Source organism: Aethalodelphis obliquidens, unplaced genomic scaffold (assembly GCF_003676395.1).
Source record: "Aethalodelphis obliquidens isolate GAN/ISIS:26980383/991018 unplaced genomic scaffold, ASM367639v1 scaffold5, whole genome shotgun sequence".
Classification (NCBI taxonomy): Eukaryota; Metazoa; Chordata; class Mammalia; order Artiodactyla; family Delphinidae; genus Aethalodelphis; species Aethalodelphis obliquidens.
The window spans coordinates 34,282,309-34,302,558 of record NW_020837949.1 but is presented as its reverse complement, the minus strand read 5'-3'; the positions used below and the strand labels follow the sequence as shown (position 1 = coordinate 34,302,558).

Genomic DNA, 20,250 nt, shown 5'->3' with positions numbered 1-20,250 from the left:
AAACAGCAACCACCACCACTTACAGCATTTCTTTTGGTAGTTCTGCCATTTGCTGCCTGAATTGTCATAGTAGGTAATGAGCTGTGACTCAGGGAAACCTCAGCCGGGGGTGGGGGGGTGGCCCTGATGAAGTGCAGAGGATTGGGAAGCAGCTAAGGAAGAGGGTTTTTATCTTCTTTTACACAATTTACAATATTATAACTAACAAGGCTACATGATTTTTTTTTGTATGAGAAGACCAGGTTTATATGCTGTTGTCGATTCTAGAGTATTGCAAACAACAAGATCATACATTTTTCTTGGCGCTGGAGTTTTTTGTACGCTAAATTAAGGTGGAGGTATTTATACCTTATAATTTCAATGTCCTGTTCATCTAAGACTTGTAATGGTGCCTTAAAAAAAAAATCAGATGGTATTAACAGATAACATGGGTGGAGAGAGAGCGATATGGAAAGAGGAACAATGGCATCATTGAGTCACAAATTAATCCCATAAATAACAGGATTTACCTCCTGTGCACAGCTTTGAAATGTGCTTTGGTATCTCATTTCGCCCTAACGTTTTACTCGGCTTGTTTCCCTTCATCTTTCCTGCAGTGTCTGTTGACTGCTGTGCCTCTTTGGTTGGGGCCCGGCTTTTCTGTCAGGGCCAGGGAGCACATCCTGGGCCTTCTCAAGTGAGGCTCCTCCTGCCTGCGTGAGGCCTGTGCGTCCTGCTGGGGGTGCTGCCCTGCCTCCATGGGGGCCTGCAGGAACAGTCACTGCTGGGGCCGCTCAGCCCTTTGGACTCTTGCTAAGGAACGCTCAAGTGCCTGGAGCGTTGTTGTGCCTGACCCCAGCCTTGTGTGTACTGTCAGCTTCCTCTTAGTGTGTTTGTTTACTCCCACACTGCCACAAAAACTTCGTGTCACATGGCCAACCCTGGGTGCTCTGTAATAGTCACTGATATTAGCCTAAGAACATTCTACACGGGGAGAAGGTGATATAGGAAGATCCTGAACTCACCTCCTCCCAAAGACACACCAAAGCTACATAGTGGACAAGTTCCTCTTTAAAAAGAACCCTAAAAACTAGCTGAGCAACTCCTACACATCAGGCAAATGAGAAAAAAAACCCACATCAAAGAAGATAAGAGAGGCTGAGACACAATCTCACCGTAAACCCCACCCCTGGTGCAGTGACGCACAATCAGGAGAGAACTCAAAACCTGGAGTTTCTCCCTGAGGGTGAGGGGTTTAAACCTCACATCAGAGACACCAACTTTTAAGACCTGCAACGGAGAGATGAGCTCCCAAAACATCTAGATTTAATTACCAGTGGGACTCGTTTCTGTGAGACCAACAAGGCTACAGTGACTGAGAAACAAGTCTTAAAGGGCTTGTTTGCTGTGACTCACCTGTCACCTGGGACCAGTGCAAAGACAACCAATCGAGAGGTACCAAACATTATGTGAAAGAGACTTATTTGCTTAACTTAAAGTATCAACCTGAGGCGCAGGCACCTAATTTAACACACATCTAAGGGCCTACTGAAGTTCTTTCTGGGGACAGAGGTGGGCAGGCTGCATCTCTGTGCCCCCACCCCGCCTCCCTCCAGTTCACTGGGTATCTCCCAGAAAGGAACCTGTACCCTCCTCTAGCACCCTGATTCTTATGGCTGCTGCCCAGGGATATCTCTAGATCACCTAGCTCTGGTGGCCACTGGGGCTTATGCTCAAGGGTCCCAGAAGACCATCACCAAAGGACAAAGAGTTCTTAAATGGCCACACACACACCCCCCCCCCCCCCACCCACACACATCAAGAGGCAATAGTCTTAAGAAACTCTTTCTGTGAAAGAAGCCTATTAGTTTATCTTCATAGCTATGGCCTGAGGGGCAGGCTTCCAATTAAACACACCTCTAAGGGCCTGCAATGTAAACCTGAGGGCAGGCGCTGTCTGTGTGCTCTTCCTCCGCTCTGCTCTGGAGCACCCATGTATCCACCAGGGGAGCTTTTATACACATCTGGTGGCCAGTTTTTATGGTTGCCACCCAGGGGCCAGGGAACGCTCCATGATCGCCTAGCTCAGGAGGCCAGCAGGTCTTGCGTTCCTAGATCCCACGGTACGTAACCAATGGAGAGACAGTTCTTGGCTAGCTATCACTCCCAGGGCACTTCACAGACAGAAGACTAAAACACATCCCCAGTGTTTTTGTGAAAGATGCCTGTTTGCTTGAACTGAGCTTTGGCCGGAGGGGCAGGCTTCTGATTTGGCACTTATCTAGGGGGCTGCAGAGCTACACTTGGGGATGGAGGTCAATGGATGCCATCTCTGCGCTGCCTCTCTTCCTTGCTGCAGATCACCAGTATCTCCTGGAAAGGAACTTGTAGACTCGTCTGCCCTGATTTTGTGACTGCTACCCAGGGGATACCTCTAGATTGGTGGCCAGTGAACTTATGCTTGTGGTCCCACAGAAGTGTAATATATTTAAAAGCTGCTAACTAAGGTCTAGCTTCTAATCATCCTGGACCTAGGTGCTGACTGAAATTCTCCTCTTAGGGACACTGTTAGGTCTTGGCACACCCTCAAATACTGGGAGCTGCTAAAAATAAAATAGGCTGCTTCAACAATCACAAAGGTTTGAGAGACAACCAAAGGCTAGGGCAGGATTGAACAGTAAGGTTTATCTCCTATGTGAGGCTACTCCTTCAAGACTGGGAGAGGTGGCTGTTTTCTCTAATACATAGAAGTCAACACAGGGTGTCAAAGAAATTGAAGAAACGGAAATGTGTTTCAAATGGCAAAACGAGAAGGAAAAAACTCTCAAAAAAAGCTCTTAATGAAGAAGAGATGAATGATTACCTGACAACAGTTCAAAATAATGGTCATAAAGATGCTCACCAAACTCAGGAGAAGAATGGATGAACATAGTGAGAACTTCAACAAAGAGATGGAAATATGAGACAGTACCAAATAGAACTCACAGAGCTGAAGAACACAAAACTGAACTGAAAAATACACTAGAGGGATTCAACAGCAGACTAGATGAAGTAGAAGGGTCAGTGAACTCAAAAACAGGCAGTGGAACTCTTTAATCAGAGCAGCAGAATGAAAAAAAAAAAAAAAAAAGGGTGAAGATATTATAGGGGTCCCAGGAGGAGAAGAGAGAGGGAAAAGCGTGGAAAATTATTTTGAGAAATAATGGCTGAAAACTCCCCTTACCTGGAGAACAAAACAGATATCCAGATTCAGGAAGCCCCAAAATTTCCAAATAAGAGAACCCAAAGAGACCCACAAGACACATTATCATGAAAATGTCAAAATTTAAAGACAGAGAGAGAATCTTAAAAGTAGCAAGAGAAGAACAACTGTTACTCATAAGGGAACACCCATAAGACAATAAGCAGATTTTTCAGCAGAAACTTTGCAGGCCAGAAGGGAGTGGCACAATGTATTCAAAATGCAGAAAGAAAACTTCCAACCAGGACTACTTTACCCAGCAAAGTTGTCCTTCAGAATTGAAGGTGAGATAAAGAGTTTTCCAAAAAAGCTAAAGCAAAACAAGTTCATCATCATTAGACTGGCCTTATAAGAAACATTAAAGGGACTTCTTTAAGCTGAAGAGAAAGGGCACTGATTAGTAACAGGAAAACATGAAAGTATAAATCACAGTGGTAACGGTCAATATATAGTAAAATTCAGAATAATCTAACATTGTAAATGTGGTAGATTAATCACTTATAAAGCAATTACGAGGTTAAAAGACAAAAGTAGTAAAAATAACTTTAACTACAATAAGTAGTCAACCCAACAAGAGGATATGACATTTATATATATTTATGCACCCAACATTGGAGCACCTAAATATATAAAGCAAATATTAGCAGATCTAAAGGGAGAAATAGCTGTACGATAATGGTAGGGGACTTTGATATTCCACTTTCATCAATGGATAGCTTAAACAACATGATGAACTTAACAGATATATTCAAAACATCCATCCAAGAACAGTATGGAGGCTCCTTAAAAAACTAAAAATAGATCTACCGTATGATCCTGCAATCAGCCATAAAAAAGAATGACTTAATGACATTTGCAGCAACATGGATTAGACCTAGAGATTATCATACTAAGTGAAGTAAATCAGACAGAGAAAGACAAATATCATATGATAGCACTTAGATATGGAATCTAAAAAAATTGATACAAATGTACTTCTTTATAAAACAGAAACAGACTCACAGAATTAATATTGTTAAATTGGCACTACTACCCAGAGTAATCTACAGACTTAATGGGATCCCTATCAAATTACTCATGACATTTTTCACAGAACTAGAACAAATAATCCTAAAATGTATATGGAACCATAAAAGACCCAGAATTGCCAAAGCAATCCTGAGGAAAAAGAACAAAGGAGGAGGCATAACCCACCCAGACTTCAGACAATACTACAAAGCTACAATAATCAAAACAGTGTGACATTGGCACAAAAACAGACATACAGATCAATTGAATGGAATAGAGAGCCCAGAAATAAACCCATACACCTATGGTCAATTAATCTTCGACAGAGGAGGCAAGAATATAAAATGGGAAAAAGACAGACTCTTCAGCAACTGGTGCTGGGAAAGTTGGACAGCTGCATGTAAATCAATGAAGTTAGAACACACCCTCACATGCACATGCACATAAATAAACTCAAAATGGCTTAAAGACTTAAACATAAAACATGACACCATAAAACTCCTGGAAGAGATCATAGGCAAAACATTCTTTGATGTAAATCATACCAGTGTTTTCTTAGGTCAGTCTCTCAAGGCAATAGAAATAAAAACAGAAATAAACAAATGAGACCTAAACAAACTTACAAGCTTTTGCACATCAAAGGATACCATAAACAAAACAGAAAGACAGCCTACAGAATGGGAGAAAATATTTGCAAACAATGCAAGCAACAAGGGCTTAATTTCGAAAATATACAAACAGCTCATGCAACTCAACAATAACAAAAAAAAAAAAACCTAAACCAAAAAATGGGCAGAAGACCTAAATAGACATTTCTCCAAAGAAGACATACAGACGGCCAATAGATGCATGAAAAGATGCTCAGCATCACTAATTATTAGAGAAATGCAAATCAAAACTACAATGAGGTACCACCTCACACCAGTCAGAATGGCCATCATTAAAATGTCTACAAATAACAAATGCTGGAGAGGGTGTGGAGAAAAGGGAACCCTCCTATACTGTTGGTGGGAATGTAAATTGGTGCAGCCACTATGGAAAACAGTATAGAGGTTCCTCAAAAAACTAAAAATAGAGTTGCCATATGATCCAGCAATCTCACTCCTGGGCATATACCCAGACAAAACTATAGTTTGAAAAGATACGTGCACCCCTATGTTCACAGCAGCACTATTTACAATAGCCAAGACATGGAAACAACCTAAATGTCTATCAACAGATGAATGAATAAAGAAGATGTGGTACATATATACAATGGAATACTACTCAGCCATAAAAAAGGAATGAAATAATGCCATTTGCAGCAACATGGATGGACCTAGAGATTATCATACTAAGTGAAGTAAGTCAGAAAGAGGAAGACAGATACTGTATGATATAACTTATGTTGATTTGTGTCATACTTTTGATTCCACATATACCTATGAAACAAAAACAGACTCACAGACATAGAGAACAGACTGATGGTTGCCAAGGGGTGGGGGTGGGGGGGTTAGGAGAGGGAAGGAATGGGAGTTTGGGGTTAGCAGAGGCAAACTATTACATATAGGTTAGATACACAACAAGGTCCTGCTGTAGAGCACAGGGAACTATATTCAATATCCTGTGACAAACCATAATGAAAAGCATGAAAAAATGTCATTTGCATAACTGAGTCACTTTGCTGTACACAAGAAATTAACACATTGTAAATCAACTATATGTATATATAAAACTGGAATATTCACAAATGTGTAGTGATTAGACAACATGCTATCAAATACCAGTGGGTCAAAGAAGAAGTCAAAAGAGAAATAAAATACCTTGAGACAAATGAAATGGAAATACAACATATCAAAACTTATGGGACAAAGCAAAAGCAGTTCTCTGTGGAAAATTTACAGTAATAAATGCCTACCTCAAGAAACAAGAAAAATCTCTAACAGCCTAACTTATACCTCAAGGAACTAGAAAAAGAAAAACAAACAAAGCCCTAAGTTAGTAGAAGGAAGGAAATAACAAAAATCAGAGTGGAAATAAGTGAAATAGATAAGCAAAATTGATAGACCTTTAGCTAAACCTTTAGCTAGACTCACCAAGAAAAAGAGAGGTGACTCAAATAAAATCAGAAATGAAAGAGGGGACATTATAACTGATACCATAGAAATACAAGGGAACATAAGGGACTACTACTATGAGCAATTATACACCAACAAATTGGACAACTTAAAAGAAATGGATACATTTCTAGAAATATGCAACCTACTAAGATTGAATCAGGAAGAAACAGAAATCCAAAAAGACCCATTTTTAAGAAGGAGATTGAATCAGTAATAAAAAACAAAACAAAGAAAACCCTGGAAAAACCCCAAACCTTCTAATAAACAAAAGTCAGGACCAGATAGCTTTATTGGTGAATTCTGCCAAACCTTTAAAGAAGAATTAATACCAATCCTTCTCAAACTCTTCCAAAAACTAGAAGAGGACGGAAAACTTCCAAATTTTTGTGAGGCCAGCATTACTCTGATACCAAAAATAAACAAAGACACCACAAGAAAAGAAATTACTGGACAATATCCTTGATGAACAGAGATGCAAAAATCCTTAACAAAATATCAGCTAACTGAATTCAACAATACATTAAAAGTATCTTACACCATGATCAACTGGGGTTTATTCCAGGGATGCAAGTATGGTTCCACATCCACAAATCAGTCAGTGTGATACACCACATTAACAAAATGGAGGATAAAAATCATGATCATCTCAACAGATGTAGAAAAAGCATTTTACAAAATGCAACATCCATTTGTGATAAAAACCCTCAAAGTGGGCAGAGAGGGAGCATACTTCAACACAATAAAGGCCATATATGACATGCGCACAGCTAACATACTCAACAGTAAAAGCTGAAAGATTTTCTTCTAGGATCAGGAACAAAACAAGGATGCCTATTCTCACCACTTTTATTCAGCATAGTACTGGAAGCCCTAGACAGAGCATTTAGGCAAGAAAAAGAAGTAGACATCCAATTTAAAAAGAAGAAGTAAAACTGTCTCTGTTTGCAGATGACATGATCTTGTAGAAAACCGTGTAAAGACACTTCCAATAACTGTTAGATCTAATCAATGAAGTCAGTAAAGTTGCCGCATCCAATATTAGTATAAAAAAATCTGTTCCATTTCTATACACTAATAATAATAACTATCAAACTTAAGAAAATAATCCCATTTATAACTGCATGAAAATGAATAAAATACCCAGGAATAAATTTAACCAAGGAGATGAAAGACCTCTACACTGAACACTATAAGACATTGTTGAAAGAAATTGAAGAAAATAAATAAATGGGAAGATACTTGTGCTCATGGATTGGAAGAATTAATATTATTAAAACGTCCATACCCTCGAAAGCAATATACAGATTCAATGCAATCCCTATCAAAATTCCAATGGCATTTTTCACAGAAATAGAACAAACAATCCTAAAATTTGTATGGAAGTACAAAAGACCCAGAATAGTCGAAGCAATCTTGAGAAAGGAACAAAACTTCAGAAATTATGTGCTCTGATTTTGACTATATCAAAACTGTAGTAATCAAAGCAGTACGGTATTGGCATAACAAACAGACACATTGACCAATGGAACAGAATAGAGGGCTCAGAAATGAGCCCACGGATATTGGTCGATTAATTTATGCAAAGGAGCCAAGAATATGCAATGGGGAAAGGACAGACACTTTATAAATGATGCTGGGAAAACTGGATAGTTTTCTCATTCAAAAGAATGAGACTGGACCACTATCTTACACCATACACAAAAATTAATATAGATTGAAGACTTGAATGTAAGACCTGAAACTATAAAACTCCTAGCAGAAAACATAGGTAGTAAGATCCTTGATATAGGTCTTGGTGATGATTTTTTAGATTTGATCCAAAAATCGAAGGCATTGCCTTTAAAGCAAAAATAAACAAGTGAGACTACTTCAGACTAAAAAGCTTATTCGAAGCAAAGGAAACCATCGACAAAATGAAAAGGCAGCCTACTAAATGGGAGAAAGTATATGCAAATTGGGATTAATATCCAAAATATATAAAGAATTCATATAGCTCAATAGCAAAGAAACAAACAATATGATTAAAAAAACCACAATGAGATATCACCTCGCACCTGTTAGAATGGCTGTTGTCAAAAAGACAAGAAATAAGAAGTGTTGGGACTTCCCTGGTGGCTCAGTGGTTGGAAGTCCACCTGCCAATGCAGGGGACATGGGTTTGATCCCTGGTCCAGGAGGATCCCACATGCCACAGAGCAACTAAGCCTGCAAGCCACAACTACTGAAGCCCATGCGCGTAGAGCCTGTGCTCCGCAGCAAGAGAAGCCACCGCAATGAGAAGCCCGTGCACCGCAGTGAAGAGTAGCCCCCGCTCTCTGCAACTAGAGAAAAGCCCACGTGCAACAATGAAGACCCAACACAGCCAAAAAAAAGAAAAAAAGAAATAAGAAGTGTTGGTGAGATGGTGGAGAAAAGGGAAAACTTGTGCACTGTTGATGGGAATGTAAATTGGTAGTCACTATGGAAAACACTATGGAGGTTTCTTAAAAAATTAAAATAGAACCACCATGTGTGGGCTTCCCTGGTGGCACAGTGGTTAAGAATCCACCTGCCAATGCAGGGGACACGGGTTCGAGCCCTGGTCTGGGAAGATCCCACATGCCGTGGAGCATCTAAGCCCGTGTGCCACAACTACTGAGCCCACGTGCCACAACTATTGAAGCCCATGCACCTAGAGCCCATGCTCCACAACAAGAGAAGCCACCGCAATGGGAAGCCCTGAGAAGCCCACGCACGGCAACAAAGAGTAGCACCCGCTCATCGCAACTAGAGAAAGCCCGTGCACAGCAATGAAGACCCAAGGCAGCCAAAAATAAATTAAAAAAAAAAAAAAAAGATAAGTAATATTAAAAAAAAAAAAGAACTACCATGTGATCCACTTCTGGGTATTATCTGAAGGAAATAAAAACACTAAGTCGAAAAGGCATATGCAACCCAGTGTTCATTGCAGCATTATTTACAATAGCCAAGATGTGGAAACAATCTAAGTGTCCATGAATCAATGAATGATTAAAGAAAATATGGAAATTTATGCCATGGAATATTATTCAGCCATTAAAAAGAAGGAAACCTTGCCATTTGCGACAACATGGATGGACCTTCAGAGCATTATGCTAAGTGAAATAAATCAAAGACAAATATCCTTATGATCTTATATGTGGCCTCTTACAAACAACAGCAGATAGGAGCTATAGACACAAGGACCAGGTTGCTGGTGGCTGGAGGCTAGGGGTGGGGGTGGGCCAAATGGTTGCAGGGGGTCAAAAGTTACAAATTTCCAGTTATAAAATAAATAAGTCATATGGATTGACTATAGTTAGTAATACTGCATTACATATTTGAAATTTTTCTGATAGACATTAGATCTTTAAAGTTTTCATCACAAGAAAAAAAAGTTGTAACTATGTGCAGTGATGGATGTTACTGAGACATATTGTGATCATTTTGCATTATATACATATATGGAATCATTACATTGTACACCTGAAACCAATGTTGTATGTCAACTATACCTCAATAAAAATGAATAAATAGCATCCCGTACGGCAAAGGTATTATTTTACCATCATCACCTTTTACATGATCACCCAACTGCAGTACTACATGGCTTTTAAAAAAAAAAAAAGGCTGATTTTTCTCATAATATACCTCGCACAATATTTAAACAAGCACGAATCAGAAATGCAATTGAAAGGTGAATTGTTAAATAAGCACAGTTACAAAAGTGAAAACAGGAAAATATTAAGTTAAGCTTTTGGGAGAGATTTCTTACATCATTTTTATACAAATATATATTTTCCTTAAACCTAGAGGATTTACTTATTTTTTGTCCTAACCATAGATGATATTGTGACCAACTTTAGCAGACTGTTTATACAGCGACTCTTTCTAGGAAAATGCTTTTAAGATCTAAAGTAGATTTTGTTATCCAAAAGTTATATTCAACCTTCCTATTAATTAAACTTTTTGGATTAGAGATATTTCAACTGGCCAACTTAATAAAATTACCATTGAGTAGGTTCAAGTATGGTTTTCCTCTGTTTTTGCTTTCTAGCTTCCTGAGAAAATAAATGGATAATAGTTTAAATATGGAAAATGATTATCATTTTTAAATCTCCTGTCACAGCCAAACATAAGATTGACTAAATCTTTCTGGGCAGATTTCTGCTCCACTCTTCTGCAGATTCTGTCTCTTAGAACTACCTTCTTGATTCTCTCTTTTTAAGTATTTGAACTATGAACAGCCTTTTATAAACCTCCTTAGGTTAAAATTGAATGGCCCTATTTTGTTGTGGTAATCAGAGCGAATGAAACATCGAAAGGTAGAGTTGTACCCTCTCTAGAATAAATATTTTGCCATTATCTTTGTTGCTGTCACAGTAATATTAATAAGTATGTACATGAATTCTTTACTGAGTACTTTATATACATTGTCTCTTTTAATACTTACCTTAACCCTATGAGGACAGTACTGTGATTACCAGCTATCAAATGTGTGCTCTTAAAGTACTGTAGAGATTCAGTAAACGCATATGCATAATACTTGCACCATTGCTATTTTTTCACTCTTCTTTCCCTGCCTCTCTGTCCACATACTAACTTCGCATTTTAAGTGTTTTAAATAAACACCTCTACTAACTGAGTGTTTACTCCCTGGCAGATTTCTGTGTTAAGCTCCTGGGAAACAAAAGGTGACCTGATATATATGTTATCTTCCTAGACTTTATAAAGTGTGACTCTTTAGAAAGGAATACTTGAATCAGTGCTATAGTTAAGTCATGACCAACAATTACTGGATCAAATCTCTCTTGAGAGTTTGGAATATTTAATGAATCAGCAACAGAGGAGGCAGCAGGGTAAACAAATAAGAGAATCAAAAAAAAATCTGTGCTATCCACTTACTGTAATTTAAAATACGAATGCACTTCCCACAGGAGGAGGATGGATTCTAGGATTTGGACACGTGTTAGGTATATGATCGAGGAGTCCTTTTGTGGGGTGTGGGAGAATGGTACTGTTTTTTTCTATAGTTCTTTTGAGTTTATTGAGAGGAAAGATAATAGTAAAGGTTACTGTTCAGTTTCTGTAAGTATGGGGTCCTCTTTGTGCTGCAGTGGAAAATGTAGCTCCTCTCTTTCTTTTACCTCCTGACCTATCTCACTTTCTTCCCTACTAGGAAAATGTTGACTGTGTTTTGGCTAAGATGCATGGCCTCGAGGGGACAGCAGTGTGCCAGAGGGCTCTGTGTGGGAGGCATACTTCAGGCCAATTTATGCAAGCAGCAGGTCATTCTAGGGCTGTAGGCCAGAATGCTGTGCGTCCTCTGGCTTGGAGACATGCAGCTACTTGGAGCTAAGCTATCGTGCCGTCTTAGTAAATATTTCCTGCCCCCGTGACTTGAGGAGCAGAACTCCCTGGAGATGTCTGTGTCTCGTCCCTCACAGCTGGCTTTTCACAGAGGCCAGATACTGACTTAGCCATCCTGGCTGCAATTCAGGATGACCAAAACCCACTTTCAGCCTGCTTTTTGATTTTGTATTGAGAAACAGTTGCAGCAAAGCAATATCTGGGAAGAGGAATGCCTCTTGCTCTGCATGGTGAGTCCCCCTGTGCCCTCCCAGGGCGGATGTGAGCCTTAGCAGCTAAAGACATGGGGACACCTGTGGGTTCTCTGTGGCTTTGATTATAAAGCTAGAGTCAGGTTTGATCGCAATACAATCTCCCAAATTACTAATTACACATAACTGACTGTTCATGCTTTAACCTGCATTTGCTCTTTGGCATACTGTTGACCTGTTGAAAAAAATAATGAACCCCTGTTTCTTAGAATATAGTCTACATGATGGGGACCTGATTAAGAAAGTATTTTCAAGCATTTTCAGTCATAGGAAATGTTATTAGAGATCAGTCAAGATAAGACACATACAAATCTACCTTCACTTAAAAATGGGTTATGGGTTATTCTCAGAATTCACTGTTCTTTGCCCTTCCCTGTACTCTGCTGTACAGTGTCTTTGTTTCAAGAGACTCAAAGCACCTGTCATACCACATCTTAAAAGAAGGAAACTAAAAAAAATAGACTTATTTAGAATACAGCTGAGTTTCCTGTGCAAAGAGTTTTCTGATGGTTCTTAGGGTTCCTTTCACTATAACTGCTCTCCTCACATTTGCCTAGTATTTTGAGCCACCTATGATTGGGTAAAACAATTTGGGATTTTATTATTAAATTCGTGTATTCTTATAAAAATAAGTCTTCCATCTCATTTCAAGAGAACAAAGGCCCTCAGATGAGTCACAGATAGTTTCACCAGTCACCAAAGATGCTGTTTAAGTAAGTTTCAGTTGTTACCTTCAGGGTGTTGGGAAGCTAGACCCTTGCCAGATATGCCAGCTGCATGGATTTAACATTGATGACCTTTCAGAGGACTCAGAGATTTTGTTTGGGTTTGTGTCTGCAAGTAATTCATAACAGTTTTTTTAAGAGTCAAATGTTGTGCTAAAGATTTCCTTTTATGCTTTCTTTTTAGTTCCTTGGCTGCTGGTGTGTTTCTCTGTTTTCCTAAATTTACAGTAGCTGTCAGTCTTGTGCTGAGTTCTCTCAGTAATACACTGAATTGTGCAATTCTTTTGGGCCTAGTTTGGAACAGGCATTCTTCCCAGAACCTAGCTGGCTTCTCAAAGGTTAAACACTTTTGGCAAACAACTGCAAATATGACCGAATAAAACCGTGAAAACGAAAAACCACAAGAACAGCAGGAAAAACAATTATTTCTGACAGTGAACTACATGGATGCAGAGGACTCGTCTCTTTTAAAGTTTGTTTCTCCATTTAGGTCTTCTTAGTTTGTTAATTCTTACGATCCTCTCTTTGCTTCAAATAAAACCAACAACATAATGCCTTTTATGATTCTCCATCCCCCTGGGGGTGGGAGGGGTGGCAGTGACAGAAACTGTAACAGCTGTTTCTTCTTAGTTTACTTTAACCTTTTCGTTACCCCAATCACAATCAAACTACTCTTTCTAGAACACAACTGAAAAGAAAAATGCTTTTGGAAAGGAATACAAACCAGATTATTAAATTGATTTGATAGGATTTAGGGATTAATTTTTTGGTTTCTTTTTTTGTTGTCATGTCTTAAGTATTTCTCTACTTATAAACTACAGAAAATGAATGTGTTTCTGGTAGATGTTTCTGTAAATGCACCTTGCTTAATATCACTTTAATATCTAAAATGAATTTTGGTTTGTGGCTTCTTTATGTGCCCTATTCATAGATTTGATTTTTCAGAGCAGCCCAAAGTGCTTGTCTAGTAAATTATGTAGGACCTATGTTTTAAGAGGATGACTATTTTTGTAAGTTTTAGTATTTACATAAAGGGCTTATTCTTTTGAGAACTCTGTCATAACCGTATATTTTACCAGTAGAGTTCCTATATAATCTCTACAATGCTTCTGTTCATATAAATATGAACCTTAATTTTTAAGTTTTAAATTTAGATTTCTTTTGATTGACACATCACCTCTCTCTTGGCTGCCTACGTCTTATGTCTGTTTCAACAATGTAACTGGAAGTTTATGAGTCCTCCAACTCATCAACTTTGCTCTTAACATGTTGAAGGATAATACTTACTATCAAGTCTTCATTAAAACTAAAATTCAGAATCATCTTTAGAAAGGAAATGTGAATCGAGGCTGAAAACAGATCAGCAAGACAAATCAGCAGAAATCAGTTGGATTTATAACTGATCTTCTTCGCGCCAGGAAGATGAACTGTTAGAAGTGACCCATCCCTGTATTGGCAGCATAGCATGCTGGATTAGACCATGGATTACACAGGCACGTTGTGTGGGTTCTGACCCTGCCTACTACTTCCTGACTCTGTGACTTTGAGAAGATTTCCTAAGTTTTCTGTAATCTGTCTGTGGTAAAATGGGGATAATACCATTACTGCTTCTTAGGGATGTTATTTGAATCAAATGAATTGGTATTTGTAAAGAGCTTAAACCAGAATTTAACAGAATTGCCAAGTTTCTTAAATAGTTAAAAAAATTGAAAGAGTGATGAAAATATCTCTTCTCCTAAGATTACACATTCTTAATTAATAAATGCTTTTTTCTTCATTAATGCCAGGCTTCTTATTCTATGTAAAACCACTGCTTGTATCTATTGTACAAATTACACTATATGACCCTGCAATCCCACTACTGGGCATATACCCAGAGAAAACCATAATTCAAAAAGACACATGTACCCCAATGTTCACTGCAGCACTATTTAAAATAGCCAGGTCATGGAAGCAACCTAAATGCCCATTGACAGGCGAGTGGATAAAGAAGATGTGGTACATATATACAATGGAATATCACTCAGCCATAAAAAGGAATGAAGTTGGGTCATTTGTAGAGACGTGGATGGACCTAGAGACTGTCATACAGAGTGAAGTAAGTGAGAAAGAGAAAAACAATATCGTATATTAACGCATACATGTGGAATCTAGAAAAATGGTACAGATGAACCAGTTTGCAAGGCAGAGATAGAGACACAGATGTAGAGAACAAACTTATTGACACCAAGGGGGGAAAGCTGGGGGATGGGGGTGGGGTGGAGAGTGGGATGAATTGGGAGATTGGGATTGACATATATACACTAATATGTATAAAATAGATAATAAGAACTTGCTGTATAAAAAATAAATAAAATTCAAAAAAAGAGAAATTACACTATGTTGTTGAAGACAGTCTAGAAAACGAGTGTTCGATCTATTTGCGCTAAGAATTTATTTTTTCATGTTCCTTGCTTACTAAAAATGCAAAGTTTAACAGACTTCAATTACTTTCTGGATCTTGTTGGCTAAAAGTGGGAGTTTGGAGAGATTCTATTCTTGGCTTAGGGCTTCTGATTTTTGTATAAAAACCATCATAATTGTCTAAGATCTGGAAGGGACTTTGATTCTCAAATTAATATGTTCTATGAGCACCAATGAGTTGTTTAGTTGGGAATGTCACTCCCATTCCTCGTCATCCTGAGGGCAGCTGATTTCACATGTTACATTCGGTCCCTCCCTCCTGATTACTTATTGTTTTCCCCTCCCTTTCTGTATATCGGAATGGCTGGACTCCCTTGTTTTGAATCAAACGCTAAAACTTTTTATTTCATTCTGCTACTGAATCTTGTTAATGCCTCCTCTCCTTTTCACTGACTCATTTGCCAAACTTGGCTATCTGCCACTTTACTTCCTCAGCCTTATTATCCCATATCTTCAGCTCAAAACAAGATTTGAATTTCTCTTCATCAGTTCAAACTCTCAAGGTCTAAACGATAACTCATCTGTATCTTATCTCTTTTAACTACAAAAAGCCACATACTGAGAGAGGACAATCATACTTGACAAAAGACTGATGTTTTGACTATATCAAGAACTTCTACAAATCAATAAGAGAAAAAGGCAGTTCAATAGAAAAGTGAGGGGAATACATGAACACCTGTTTCAAAGGTGAAACATGAATGGCCAAAAAACATGGTAAGATGTTCAAACTTATTAGTAAACAAGTAAATGCAAAATAAAACCACCATGAGATGCCATTTCACACTCAGTGAATTGGCATATATGAAAATATGCCAGTTTCATAGATTGGTGAAGATGTGGAACAATGAGCATTCTCATACTTGGTTGGTGGGAATACATTTTGGAGCAATCACTTTGAAAGCAAATGTGGTATTACCTAACTTGATTAAACGTATGCGTATCCTGTGGCCCAACAATTCTACTGTTAGTTATTTGGCATGTGTACTCTAGGAGACCTGCACAAAACTGTTTCAAACATTAATGTTTGGAATAGCAAAACACTGGCAATGACCAAAATATTCCTAAGTAGGATGAATAGATAAATTACAGTGTGTTAAATCAATGGAATACTGTACATCTAGAAAACAAGTGAACTTTAGCTACATGAATCAAGAAGGGTAAGTCTGAAACACATAATATTGAGGAAAAATGCTACTTATGGGAATTTATATGGTATCGTTTCCTTTCTGATAGATTATGTAGGGATATTTACACATTCACTGTTGTATAAAGTACAATGAAAAGCAAGGGAAGAGGAAGATGATTTAGGAAGGGACCAAAGGAGGCTTCAAAGGTATCATTACCCTCTATTTCTAAGGCTGGGTGGGAAGGCCATTCTTTCCCCTTTAAGATTGATAGATTCACTACATACAGTTCAATGTATATTTTATGATTAATACATAAAGAATCTAATGCTCAATAACTATACTTAATGTTTTTCAGTATCAAGTGAGTTTTTGTGGATTCCTCCACTTAGTCTTGAAATATAAGCATTCCACAGTAGAATACAAAGTTAAGGTTAGAAGTGTCCTTAGAATTAGTTAATATGGATATTTGTTTGAAGGCATATTGAATAGAACTGGGTTGCCTTCCAGTTAAACACTAGTTTCTTAATAGGAGTAATAATAATAAAGCTAGCTCTTTATAACATTTCAGATATTTTACAAATCACGATAACATAATCCTGGAAAAACTCTACTGAACAGATACATATAAGATAGTAGGATAAAAATTTATAGAAAGAATGTAGAAAGAGGGAAACTATAGACTCTCTAGAAACAAAGAACTTTCCAAGGCTGTGGATTGGATCCATGAAGTTGATTTTACTGTTCTCCTAATATGACTGGATATAGTAATCCCCACTTATCTGTGGTTTTGCTTTCCATGGTTTCATTTTCCCACAGTCAATTGCAACACCAAAGTATTAAATGGAATACTTTAGAAATAAACAATTCATAAGTTTTAAATTGCATGTTGCCCTGAGTAGCATGATGAGATCTCATGCCTTCCCACTCCATCCCACGCGAAACATGAATTATCCCTTTGTCCAGCATGTTTCACCTGACCATCAATCACTTAGCAGCCCTCTTGGTTATCAGACCGACTGTCGCAATATTGCAGTGCTTGTGTTCAGGTAATTTTTATTTTACATAATAATGGCTCCAAAGCACAAGAGTAGTGATGCTGGCAACTCAGATATGCCAAAGAGATGCTGTAAAGTAATTCTTTAAGTGAAAAGGTGAAAGTTCTCAGTAAGGAAAGAAAAAAAATTATATGCTGAGGTTGCTAAAGTCTATGGTAAGAATGACTCTTCTATCCATGAAATTGTGAAGAAGGAGAAAGAAATTTGTGATAATTTTGCTGTTGTACCTCAAACTGTAAAAACTTATGGCCACAGTACCTAATAAGTTTGTAGTTAAGATAGAAAAAGCATTAAATTTGTACAAGATATTTCAAGAGACTACATTCACAAAAAACTTATTACAGAATATTGTTATAATTGTTCTCTTTTACTAGCAGTTATTATTGTTAATCTCTTTGCCTAATTTATAAGTTAAACTTCATCATTGGTGTGTATACATGGGAAATAAATAGTATATATAGAGCTCAGTATTATCCGTGATTTGATGCATCCACTGGGGGTCTTGGAATGTATCCCCCAGTAATAAAGGAGGACTACTGTACTACTAAACACATTAGGGGAAGATGGAGAGAAGCTCACAGTCTTACAGTTCTGTGATCTTTTTCCAATTGCTCCATAGACAATTTTACATGGGAGTGGGCTTGGCACTGAGAAGATTGGGAGGAAACATTGGTGTGTTTTTTAGCTTTTTTTTTTTTTTTTTTTTTTTTTCCACACCGCATGTCTTACGGGATCTCAGTTCCCTGACCAGGGATTGAACCCGGACCACGGCAGTGAAACCCGGGAATCCTAACCACTAGGCTACCAGAGAACTCCTAGACTTTATTTCTGCAGCCAACTCTGGAGTTTTCCTTTTTGAGTTTTTTCTGACTCTCTCCCCTTTTTGCCATCTGGCATGTAGAGTATGCATTTCCCACATTTCCCCCTTTTACAAAGTTACAGACTCTCTACAAAGTTAGAGACTACAGAGGAACGGCAATGTTCAAGGAGTTGGGGAGTTTATGATGGAATACACAATTTGATGAAACTCCATCAAAGGCACTCAATCATAAAGCCAAATACAGAAATACACAGGTCATGTGACAGTGGGATGCGGGTAGGGATTGCTCTGTACCGTTGTTGTTGTTGGAAGCAGAATCCCCTCATTAAAGCTTGCATTGTATGAAGTTTAAAAAAGAAAAGAAAAAGAAGGAAAGGAACACAAATACAAACCCAGAAATAATCCTGCTAAAAATTCACAAATATTTCTGAAAATAGACAAATATCTTATAACGTTGGTCTTAAATTATTTTTATTGCATGTGTTAAAGTCCTCCAGAAATAGAAATTTTCTTCAGTTGTTCCTTTTACTTACTTGCCCCAAAATTCTACAGGAAAGAAGTTTAGAACATGGTGTACTAAATTTATTAGATTGTAATCCATTTGATTTCTCACTTTTTTATATCAGTTCATGAAATTTATTGTTTAGAGAGGCATCACTAGAGATGTCTCGGGAAATAATAGAAATGTAAAGTACTTTGCCACACAGGAAGTGGAAAAGCAGTTTCTATTTTCTGAAGGACTGTAATGTCATGGAGTCATTAGCAGAGAGCAGTAGATAGCGAAGACGGATGAGAGGCATAGAAAAGTGCAGGACCAGTGCACAGTGTGTGAGTAATACTCTAACCCACATGCACACACACATATACACAAGTACAATCTTTTTTTTTTTTTTTCCCAGATCCAGTATCTACTTCTAAAGATTGCTCATCTAGAATTTAACTTGTTTCTTTTTATGCTTCCAGCCCACAAAAGACTACTAGGACTGCATGTCATTAGGTTCTGGATTACTTAATTATTTTCATCCATTCTTATTATTCAGTATATTGATGATTTATATATTTTGTGTTCCTCCTTTTTCTGACTATGTGGCCTCCTCCCAACTGAAAATGAAGATTGCTGTGTCCACTGTATCCTGGCCTGCCTGTTCTGTGAATTCCTGACCCTCTGCAATATTGTCCTGGGACAAGCTTCGTGTGGCATCTGCACCTCTGAAGCCTGCTGCTGTTGCTGCGGAGATGAAATGGGAGATGACTGTAACTGCCCTTGTGACATGGATTGTGGCATCATGGATGCCTGTTGTGAATCATCAGACTGTTTGGAAATCTGTATGGAATGCTGTGGAATTTGTTTTCCTTCGTAAATATTTATCTTCTGTTTGCATTAAAACTGGAGAGTGTTTTAAAATTTTTCTTTTAAGGGGGAAAGAAAAGCACGTGGTAAGATTCTCATCAAACAATCCAGTATTTGCACTGTTAACTCATTATTTTAGGAAATCTCTGAGAGCCTTTTCCTTCCTCTAACCAAATCTACATGGTTTAATATGTGAAATTTTAACTACTTTTAGACTTCTTAATAGGTTACAATGACTGAGGGACATTTTGACAAAACAGAAAGAAAGGAAGGGAGGGAGGAAGGGAGAGAGGGAGGGAGGGAGGAAGGGAGAGAGGGAGGGAGGAAGGAAGGGAGAGAGGGAGGGAGGAAGGAAGGGAGAGAGGGAGGGAGAAAGAAAAAGACAAAATGTCTCCTCCTTTATTTACTTATTTCTATTTCTTTTAACCATTCTTAGGAGCCCCTTGCTCCAAATGTATTATTTCTCAGTGGTTATTTAAATCAGACAATTTACTTGTGATGTTTATTAATGGTTAAAAGTAAGTATTCTTTAAACTTTGGGAAACAAACCCACACAGTTGTCGGGGACCCAGTGTTCATCTCCATGCTGTGTTCGCCACTCGCTCAGCAAACGCTGAGTGCCTACTGTGTGTAATCTCCTGCTGCAACACAGAGATGGATGTCATTCAGCTCCAATCCAGAGGAGCATAGGAAAGTTTAGAAGAGGAAAGAGACCTGTAAAGGATAAACCAGCCCACAGGGCATATTGAAGTGAGGATTATGAG

General features: G+C 38.2%; 1 protein-coding gene across 2 annotated transcripts in view; it reads left to right on the top strand.

Annotated features, from left to right (window-relative positions):
* MDFIC (MyoD family inhibitor domain containing) overlaps positions 1-19,739 on the top strand; it is a 99,741-nt gene extending 80,002 nt beyond the window's left edge. For both annotated transcript variants that reach the window (XM_027102137.1, XM_027102139.1), the window contains exon 5: positions 19,249-19,739. In XM_027102137.1, coding sequence (XP_026957938.1) covers positions 19,249-19,496 — 248 coding nt within the window. In that variant the 3' untranslated portion in view covers positions 19,497-19,739. The remainder of the gene's footprint in view (positions 1-19,248) is intronic.
* Positions 19,740-20,250: the final 511 nt, after the last annotated feature.